The sequence below is a fragment of the Urocitellus parryii genome, chromosome 11 (assembly GCF_045843805.1).
Source record: "Urocitellus parryii isolate mUroPar1 chromosome 11, mUroPar1.hap1, whole genome shotgun sequence".
NCBI classification, from domain to species: domain Eukaryota; kingdom Metazoa; phylum Chordata; class Mammalia; order Rodentia; family Sciuridae; genus Urocitellus; species Urocitellus parryii.
This window is the reverse complement of record NC_135541.1, coordinates 120,000,701-120,011,403: the sequence shown is the minus strand read 5'-3', so window position 1 is coordinate 120,011,403 and position 10,703 is coordinate 120,000,701. Positions and strand designations below refer to the sequence as shown.

Here is a 10,703-nt window from a genome sequence, read left to right as displayed (position 1 = left end):
GGAGGAACAGAAAGCAGGAGGAATGGAGTGGGGAGAGGGGTGGCCACGGAGAGGGCAGTTTGCCACGGGTATTTTATTCAAGTATTACAGAGATGAGGAAGCCAGCCCTCCCTAGCCACCTGCCTGGGGCTTGGGGCAGGGGAGACAAAAGAAAGTGCCTACAGGGGACAGGAGCCACCAGGGCCCAGAAATCAGAGGGATGGAAGAGAAGGGCATGGAGGTGTGGGAGAGTGACTGGGGACCGTGGCCTGGACAGGGAGAAGAGCCCAGAGAAGACAGGAGTCACCTGAGACTCAGCCCCTCCCCAGCACAGTCCTTAATTTCCTCCCTCAGGGGCAGGCATGGAGTGATTGAAAGGATGGAAACCTTAACCTCATTTCTCTCAAAGAAAATTGAGATTGAATGTCTCCTTAGTCTAATGAGCAAGTTGGCGGGAGAAGAGGGTCCCTGCCTTGTTTTCCCCACCCCACACTGGTGTCTTCCTGCCATGCCCCCTCTCTTGGTCCAATTTCAAATTCTTTTGCAGTTTTGGCTGGTGTCCAGCCAGGAGGAAGGTGGGCAAGAGGAGAGATGGCGTTTGCAGACTGCTGCCCTTCACATCTTCCTCTCCAATTAAGGAGGGTCCAAGGCCCACACGACCTTGAGGTTTTCCAAATTGGGGGACTCAGAGTTTTCCTCCCCAGGTTGGAGTCTGTGGGTCTCTGAGGAGATGCCCTCCCTGGGGTTCAGGCAGCCCTTGGCCCCTGCCACAGCATCAGGTTTTACCTCCAGCCCCTCAGGCCTGAGCGACAGGAGTCGCTCACCGGGGCCCTGGCCCAACCCGGCCAACAGGGGGAGCCCTGGAAAATGCCAGGACCCTGGGGAGAAGCCGGGTCCTGGAAGCAGGGTGTCTAGCTTGGGGGTCCCTGGGAGCAGCTGCTCTGAGGAGAGAGGAGTCGAGAAGGGCCCTGAGAGGCCAGTCCAGTTGGAAGGGAGAGGAGGCAGAAGAGCGGGGGTGAAGGTGGCAAGGCTGGGCAGCTCGCCTTGGGGGTTCCCAAAGTGGCAGCAAGGGCCCAGCCGGCAAGGGCCCAAGGCAGAACCAAGTCCTAGAGGAAGAAAGAGAAAGGGTCAAAATGGCGCCTTCCTCTCGGAGATGCCACTCACTCCTCCCATTTCCCATTCCTTTCTCCTCTGGCTCCAAAGCCTCTCCCTGACCCCACCCCCTTTCCTCCCCTGTTTGCTTTTGTTCAGGTTCATCCTAAATGGCTTTTCCTGGGGCTGGGGATGTGGCTCAGCGGTAGCGCGCTCGCCTGGCATGCGTGCGGCCCAGGTTCGATCCTCAGCACCACATACCAACAAAGATGTTGTGTCCGCCGATAACTAAAAAATAAAATATTAAAATTTAAAAAAAAAAAAAAAAAAAAACTAAATGGCTTTTCCTCCGGGAGGGAGGCTTCCCAAGACTCCCAGCCTCGGTGGGAGCATGGCTGCCCGCAGTCCTCACTCTCTGTACCTCTACTCGGGGCACCTAGCTCCTTAGAATCATGCTGTCATCTGTGTACTTATGTATGCAATGTCTGTGCCCCAGCTCAGTGTGGGCACGACGTGTATTTATTTTTTCTTTCCTGAACCCAGCCCAGCCTAGCACACATCGAGTGCCTCAGTAAAACCATGGTGAGAACCAGGTGTGGTGGCACAGGCTGTAATCCCAGCTATTTTGGAGACCAGGCTGGGCAAATTTAACAAGACCTTGCTTTAAAATGAAATATACAAAAGCTGGGGTGGCAGTCACTGGTAGAACCCCGGGTTCCATCCCCTGTATCCCAGAAACAAAACGAAACACACTGAGAGAAGCAAAGGGTGCTGTTTGCCAAAACGCAGTGAATCCATCTTTTGCCCTCCCTGTCCCTGCAGCGCAGAGCTCGAGTACTAGCTGGGCAAAGAATCTGTGGTGTGGTCTTGGGCTTGTTGCTTAAATTTGAAAGCCTCTTTCTTCATCTGCAAAGTCCCTTATCCTGGCTAAGATCAGGCAGCATCACTGGTAATAAGGGAACTGCAGAGATCGTGTCTGTGAGCCCAGGATGGATGAGGGGTGAATCCCAGCTTCCTCTTCTCTGTCTGCATCTGGGCCCCATAATTCTCCTCCTCCAAGAACCCTGCCCTCACCCCATTCCTTCCAAATCTGCCCTCTTTCCTCTTGCCATCTGCCAGGATCCTGTGCTAGGGATGCCTAGCCTGGACCTAATTAGCTAGACCTCCAAACCATTTTCTGTATTTCAAGTAGCCTGACTGCAACTCCACATTTTTTCTCATTTTTAACTTAAAGAGGATAGGAACAAGGTAGCCACATCAGCAGGGGAGTGTAATGAATAAAAATGGGGAAGACAAATTCATTATTATTTAATAATAAAGTCAGATCATGAAGCATCAGTGATCCTCCATGGGAAAATGTAGGAGACCCCTGTCAGAGTATACCCTCTTGTAGGCCAGTGTTCTTTTTTTTTTTTAATTTAATTTTTTTATTAGCTACACATGACATTACAATGATCTTGGCAATTCATACATTTGAATCATTGGGTATAATTTCTCATTTTTCTAATTGTACAGATTGCAGAATCACACTGGTCATAGTCATCTATATACATACAGAAACATAATGTACTAGGCCAGTGTTCTTTGTCTTGGGTTCTTAGATGGTGTGGGGACTTGTTTCCCAGGAAGGCTGTTTCCTCTGGGTGTTCCAGCCAAGCAGGCAGAGGACAGGTTTCTTTGTTTTGTTTTTTTGTATTGGGATTGAACCCAGGGAAGTTTTACCACTGAGCTATATCCCTAGTCTTTTTATCTTATTTATTTATTTATTTGTTTTTTTGTGGGTATTTTTTTTTTTTTTTTTTGAAACAGGGTCTTGCTATGTTGCTTAGGTTGGTTTTGAACTTGTGATCTTCCCATCTCAGCCTCCTGAGCCACTGGGATTATAATGTGTGCCACCGCGCCTGGCTCCAGGGGAGATGTTTCTAAGGGTCCTCCCATACCTCTCCCACCCCTTCCCCAACCCAGCCCTGCAGCTTCCTGGCTCTAGCTCAGTCCCCACACTCTCCTGTCCAGAAGCAACTTCCTCTCTTGGCATCCTGTGCTTTGAGTGAGGCTGGGGGTATGATTGGCACAGGGTTCTGGGTGGTTTTATGGTGCTGGGGATCAAACCCGGCTTGGTACACTCTAGACAAGTGCTCTACCACTGAGCCACATCCCCGGCCCGTTTTTTATTTTATTTTGAAACAGGGTCTTGCTGGCCTGGCAACTTGCCATCCTCCTGCCTCAGCCCCCCAGGGCACTGGGTCTACAGATATGTGCCCGGCTGACACGGGGTTGGGAATCCCAGTTCAGATGGAGCATTCCGATGATAACCTTCACTAACCTCCTGGTGATCTAAACCTGTTGTGTCCTTCAGGGTCAAGTGTGGGCAGGACCTGTGTGCTCCAGGAGGGCAGAGATATGAAAGAGTCCCCTCCAAGCTGGGGCTTAGGAAAGGAACCCTTTTCTTTTCCTCATTGTTTTCTAAGGAGGGACACTCTATGCCTAGGGCACTTTCGGGGGGCGGGGTGGAGAGACAGGGAGGGCTCTTCAGGTGCTGTTCGGTTCCAAGCTGTCAGACTGGTGGCCTAGCGAGTCCCAGCCTGCCCAGGGCTGCCCTACACCCGCAGCCTCAGCTGTTCTCCCAGGGGCACAGAGTCTGGGTCCCCAGCTGCACCTGGAGTAGGCCAAACACTGAGGATCCTTATTCCATGAAACCAGGTGGAGCGGAGGGGTAGTTCTCTGGTCTCTGCACAGTAGCTTTGGATTGGTTGAATATCTGTGTGATCTTCTCCATAGAAAATCTAATTTTGTTGTTCTAGGAGCTAATCAGCCTGGGAGGTTGAGGCAGGAGAATTGCAAGTGTGAAGCCAGCCTTAGCAAATTAACAAGATTCTGACTCAAAGTAAAAAATGAAAAAGGACTGGGAAAGTAGCCCAGGGCTAGAGCACCCCTGGATTGATTCCCAGTACCAAAAAAAAAAAAAAAAAAAAAAAGTTAACTGGCTTCTGTCTGTTTTCACCTTCTCCCACACCATCCCAAGTGCCAAGCCACTGGCCTTCTCCCGGTTCCTCTTTCTGTCCCAGGGCTTTTACACACTCTGCTTGCCCTGATCTCCCTGCTCCCTCTGAGCTCAGCTGACATCTATGCACACTTTGGGTCTCAGCTCCTATGTCACTGTGTTGGGGAAGTGTGATGCCCTCGGCACCCTCAACTTCTCCTCGGTAGCGCGTAGCAGTTATAACTGCATACCTCTTAGTAATTGAACGTATGCACCCCCTCTTGCTTACAAGCCCTGTAAAGGCACCCCCAGTCCCTAAGACAGTGTCTGGCACGCTAAACAGAAAGTTATTAAACATCTGATGCAAGGAGCGAGTGAATGAGTGAGTAAATCAGCGAGTGAACTGTGTCTTCTCCATCTGCCTTCAGCTGAGGCGCCTCCTTCAGCCCCTGGCTCTTGTCTTGGTCTCACTGTCTCCTGCCTGGATTATCTTCAAAAGCCTCTCAATGCCAGTCTTGTGTCTCCTCCAGTCCCAACTACACACAGAGCAGAGATATCCCTTCACTTACGGTAGGGTTAAGTGCTGGACAAACCCATTGTAAGTTGAAAATATTGCAAGTCAAAAGAGTATGTAATATACCTAACCTACAGAATATCTTAGCTTAGCAACAAGGGGCACTGTAGAGCATTGGTGGTTTCCCCTTCTGACATGTAGGCGATCCGCAGCTGTGGCTCCCAGGCAAAGATCAAAACCCAAAGTTCCAAGCATGGTCCATACTGAATAGCAGATAACTTTTTGCCCTGTTTGAAGTCACACCATTATAAGTTGGGAAACTCCTGTAATTCTTATCAAATGAAAATCTGAGCCGGGCCCTGGTGGTACATGCCTGTAATCCAGTAACTCTGGAGGCTGAGACGGGAGGATTGCAAGTTTGAGGGCAGCCTCAGCAACTTAGAGAGACCCTGTCTCAAAAATAAATAAATAAATAAATAAATAAATGGAACTGGAGATGTAGTTTATTGGTAGAGTACCCCCTGCGTTCAATCCTCAGTACTCTTCCCCAGTATCTGAACTTGCTCTCCCTCCTGGCCCCCTCCTACCCGTAGGATAAAGTCCAACTGCCCTAGAATAGTTTCTAAGGCCTTCTGGGGCAGACACCGGTTTGCCTTGCCAAGTCCGTCTTTGGCTGCTCCTTCTTATTCCGACCCCATCATATAACTTACTCTGACCACAGCAAGATACTAGCAGGATGCCAGATTTGCTATGCTTGCCAACTGCTTTCTTTAAAGATATTTTATTGTAGATGCACACAATACCTTTATTTTGTTTGTTTATTTATTCATTTTTATGTGTTGCTGGGGATTGAACCCAGTGCCTTACGCATGCTAGCCAAGCATTCTGCCACTGAGCCACAACCCCAGCCCTTGCCAACTGCTTTTTACTTTGCAAATTCTATTCCCTCTGCCAGGGCGTCTTTTTTTCACCTGCTGAGGTGTGGCCTTGTCCAGGAAACCCCATCTCCTCCTGTGTATCTCCCCATTACCTTGTTCTTGCCTGAATCTCAGAACTGGTCCCTGACAGTCCTCACCTTTCTGTTCCCCATTAGGCTCTCAGTTTCTTCCTCCCTCCCTCCCTCCCTCCCTCCCTCCCTTCCTTCCTCAGGGATTGAACCCAGAGGTGCTTAACCACTGAGCCACATCCCCAGCCCCATTTCTTTGTATTTTATTTAGAGACAGTGTCTCACTGAGTTGCTTAGTGCTTCGCTAAGTTGCTGAAGCAACTTCGCTAAATTGCTCTGAATTCGTGATCCTCCTGCCTCAGCCTCCCTTACCTTGGGATTAGAGGTGTGTGCCCCCACGCCTGGCAGGTCTGAGTTTCTTGAGGGTCATCTTTCATATCTGAGTCCCCACACCTAGTAAATAGCTGTGCCTGACCAATGTTGGTTGAGTGAATGAGTGAATGACTTGAGTGCTTTTCCTGGTCTCACCCTGCTTAGCCGTGTACTCAGCCGGGAGGGCCCTCCCCTTCTCTGCCCCTACCCGTTCTCTGCACTCACGGTGGACGGTGCTGCTACTCCCCTTCTTCTCCCCAGTAGCCTCTGGTGGCCCCTGGGGGGTCTGCAGTCCAGCCAGTTGCTCCGCCATGGCCCGGTGGGTAAACAGCATGTTGTGCAGGAGCTGAGGGGTGAGGAGAAGGAGGGGAGGGGGTGGACTCACCCTGGCATCTGTTCCTCTGGAACATGCCTGTACCTCATCACCCAGTTCAAAAACCGAAATACCCCCATACTGGTGGTTAACAGCCATCACTTCTCACAACGGAATTCCACAACGGAATGAGTGACACCGGTCACAGAAGTCACCCTTTCTCCCAGGGGTGTACCATATGGACTGTTACATACCCCTGCTCCTGGGGTCCTCAGGGACGAGGATGTGGGAAAAGAAGAGCATCAGAGGCCAATGAGATCCCAAAGGCAGAGAGCAGGGACAGGAGCTTCCTGGGCAGGGGCAGGTCCTGGTAGGGCTCTGGAAAGGGCCATCTTCATGCCTACCTCACTCTGCACACCCGTGGGCACCAGGGCTGGCCGACCCAGGGGGGGAGCCCCCAGCAGCAGGTGTGGGGGTGACGGTGCCCGCACTCCCCACAAAGGGCAGTTGACGATGATGAGCTTGCTGAAGTTGAACTTGTAAGTGAACCTCTTCCCTTTGGTCTTGTGCAGGATCCTCTTGTTGTAGTAATACCTGGGGAAGGGAGGTCGACAAGGAGTTGGTTCAGTGGGAAGGGGGCAGAGTCAGAGCCCCCTCCCTGGGCCAGCAGAGTTGACCCTGCTGTCTTGAGGACCCTGGGCCTCTTCCCACATGGAAGGACATTTCCTAAGCCTGGGAGGAGTGGGAACAGAACCGGGTGTCAGAAATCAGCCCTTTTCTTTGAACTCTGTACACTCCAGTTGCGCTGGCCGCCGCCTCTCACCTGAGGGCCCGGCTCAGCTTGTCATAATTCATCTGTGGTTTGCATTTCCTGCGGCCCCAGAGGCGGGCCACCTCATCGGGATCCTTGATGACAAACTCCCCATACTCTCCCTGCTGCCAGGCGATGACATGGCGGAACTCTTCCTTCTGCAGCAGCTCCAGGATGAAGTGCCACAGCTGGATCTGCCGGGAGCCGGGGGACGACTCGGCTTTGTAGGCCCAGTCAGGGAAGGCCACGCCTGGGGTGGGGAAGTGAGAGTGAGGGCGCCCTGCTTCTCCAGAGGCCCCCAAAGCCGCTGCGAGAGCATGGGAGAGCTTCAGAGAGGCTCACCTGAGATCCAGTAGTTGCCAGGGGTGGCCGGAATGCCCTCAGCCAGGCAGCCACAGTGCATGGTCCCCTCCAGGTGTCAGAGGACTGGGGCCGGACCTGGGGGGAAACGGTCACCACTAAGAGGAAGGGGAAAAGGAAGGGATGGAGGGTCAGGAAGGAAACTTCCCAGTCTCAGGGCAGGGCCCAGCCTCCTATGGGGACCTCCTCGCTGCCCAGAGGCTGACCCAGGACTGGGCTCGGGGCTGAACCACTTACACAGAGAGAGAGGAAGGCAAAGTTCCTGTGTCCTGTCCCCACGGGGCGGGGGGGATTTAGACATGGAACAGAGGATCTCTTCTTAGGCTTAACAGGATTGGAGTTTTCTCCAAGAGAAGACAAGAGAAAATGTGATTAATTGCTGACTCTTTCTAAACCTTGAATGGGGAGGAGGCAGCATGTACACATATCTGTCTGTACCTTAATAGTACTTGGAACAGTTTTATTTGAGATGAGCAAAGATTTTTGCTTGTTATTTTCACCAATGAGTTCCAGGGGCCTGGCACACAATAGATGTACAACAAATGATGACAATAGAATAAATGAACAGCATCATTTTTTAATGCGTGTGCTTTCCCTCAGAGTGTTGATTACAAAAAGTCGGGAACCTTGTCTGTCTGGCTCACTGCTGACACCCTAGGTATTGAGACTATTTATTGAATTAATGAACCATGGGAGAGCTGGCTGCAATGGGGCATGCCTGTAATTCCAGCAACTTGGGAGGCTGAGGAAGGAGGATTGCAAATTCAAGGCCAGTTTAGGCAACTTAGCGAGATCCTATCTCAAAATAAAAAATAAAAAGTCTGGGTTTGTAGCTCAGTGGTAGAGCACCTCTGGGTTGAATCCCCTGTACCAAAAATGAATGAATAAATAAATAACCATGGGCACAAAAGAGGGGAAATTGATTGCTGGTTCTCAACTGATAGGGGTGGGGTAGGGAGGGGAGTTTGGAATGAGCCCCAGCGAGTCAGACTTGTAGGTGAAGGGAGGACAATCACTGTTGAAGGAAGCAGGGCACAGTGGCACATGTCTGTAATCCCAGTGACTCGGGAGGCAGGAGGACCACCAGTTCAAGGCCATCCTGGGCAACTTAGCAAGACCCTATCTTCAAATTAAAAAATAAATAAATAAATGAAAAGGATTGGGGATACAGCTCAGTGGGAGAGTACTCTGGGTTTATCCCCAGGACAACAACAACAACATCATCATCATCATCATCATAGAAAATGTTGAAGCAAAGCCTTCCATATGGAACAAAGGATGTCAGTACAAGACTGGTTTTTGCTGTCACTAGTGAAACATGAGACAATGTGCAAGAGGACTGGGAAGGAATGGGAGAGGTGGCCGTGGGGACGTGGGGACTGCTTCGGGGTGGTCGGGGCAGGGGAGATTCCTGTGTGTTTTTAGGATTGCGTGCAACCAGGATTACACAACCTGGCCTCTGGGGTTTCCTCTCCGATGATGACGCTTTATTCTCAACTAGAATTTGTTAGGCGCTCAGGTCTGGAGGACGTGATGGTGTGTCTGGAGCAACCTCCCCACATTCCAGAGGAGCTTAGTGAGGGAAAGTGAGTTGACCAAAGACACCTGGAGAATTAGTCGCCACTCCACAGCACTTTCTATTAGACCCAGTTGCCTGAAGACTTTAAAGAAGCTGGGCGTGGTGTTGCCACCTGTAATCCCAGCTTCTCTGGAGGCTGAGGCAGGAGGATGGACAAGTGAGTGAGACCCCGTCTCAAAAATAGGGCTAGGGATGTAGCTCAGTGGTAGACAGCCCTGGTACTGGGGGTGGGGGGAGTCCTCTTTTGTCCTAAAGTGAGCGCTTCTGTCTCACTTTAGGAACTTCGGCTGGAAATGGGATGTGTTTATGCAAAGGTGAGAGGTTTCGAGGTAAGGCTGTTCCCTGGAGGAAGCAGATGGAATTCTATAGCTTGCTCTGGTGCCTGTTAGATCTGGTGGTGTTTCCAGGTCTGGAGGATCTGGGACCTCATGGTAGATCTGGGATCTGGCAAGAAGAGTACAATTAAACCCACCACTGGAGACCCTCACTGTGCCTGCATAAGGGACTGAAATTGACATAGGCTGAGACCTCACACAAGGTATAGGCTCAGGGGGCACATTCGAGCACATTCTGTAAAGCTGTACAGCTAAGTGAAAGAGTGGGAAGCAATACTGAGTCAAGATGTAGCTGTGCTCGGTGGTGCGCTCCTGTAACCCCAGTGGCTCTGGAGGCTGAGGCAGGAGGATCGAGAGTTCAAAGCCAGTCTCGGCAATGGTGAGGCGCTAAGCAACTCATTGAGACCCTGCCTCTAAATAAAATATGAAATAGGGCTGGGGACGTGGCTTAGTGGTTGAGTGCCCCTGAGTTCAATCCCTGGTATGCACCCCCACCCCAAGAAAAAAAAGATTTAAAAGATTCAGCTGCCAAGGTAGGCTTGCAATACTCTTTCCCTGCTCTTTAAAAAGGAACAAAAACAGAAATGTAAACACAAAACAAAGTGGTAGCCTGGTGCATTGGGGCACACCCATGATATCAGCATCCCAGGACACTGAGATAGGAGGATTACAAGTTCAAGGCCAGTCTCCGAAATTTAGTTACACCCTAAGCAACTTAGTGAGACTCTCAAAATATAGGCTGGGGGGTGCTGGGGATGTGGCTTAGTGCTTAAGTGCTGCTGGGTTCAATCCCTGGTACAAAACAAAAACAAAACAACAACCCCAGGCCAGCCAAACAAAAAAGGAAGTGGTACCTTCCCAGCCTCTCCTGGGTTAAGCCTCACTTGTGGATCCTCAGCCCTCCAGCAGCCTGCCAGCTCTGTGTATGGAAAGCCTTACTTTTTAATTTTTTAAATTTTTTGCAGCACTGGGGATTGAACCCAGGGGAGCTCTAACACTGAGCTACATCCGCAGCCCTATTTCGTATTTTACTTTATTTTTGAGACAGGGTCTCTCTAAATTGCTGAGGCTGGCCTCAAACTGATGATCCTCCTGAATCAACCTCCTTAGTCTCTGGGATTACAAACGTGTGCTACTGCACCCAGTCCTTTCATTCCCACTCTGTCCCCTCCTCCTGGTCCTCTAGGCCCTGGGGCTCCTTCCCCCTTATGCTGTGGATTAATCACACAAAGCTTCTTCAGCCCCTGCCACCCCCCAGCAACACCCTTGCAGTGGCCTGAGAGGAGGACGAGTATTAAGAACTATAAATCAAAAAGGACTGTAACCCAATCTTGAATGGCCAGCGTGGTTTGTCTAAAGCACTTTGGGTTCCTGGAAGGTTATAGCAGCAAGGAATTGCTGTCATCATCACCATCATCATCA

General features: G+C 50.8%; 1 protein-coding gene across 1 annotated transcript; it reads right to left on the bottom strand.

The window, feature by feature from the left end:
- Window positions 1–612: 612 nt before the first annotated feature.
- On the bottom strand, window positions 613–7,410 carry Etv3l (ETS variant transcription factor 3 like). Its single transcript, XM_026405089.1, has 5 exons — window positions 7,350–7,410; window positions 7,020–7,257; window positions 6,601–6,790; window positions 6,109–6,229; window positions 613–1,085 (listed from the first exon to the last, which is right to left on the bottom strand). The coding sequence occupies exons 1-5, from the start codon at window positions 7,408–7,410 to the stop codon at window positions 613–615; spliced, it is 1,083 nt and encodes a 360-aa protein (XP_026260874.1).
- Between the last annotated feature and the right edge of the window lie 3,293 nt (window positions 7,411–10,703).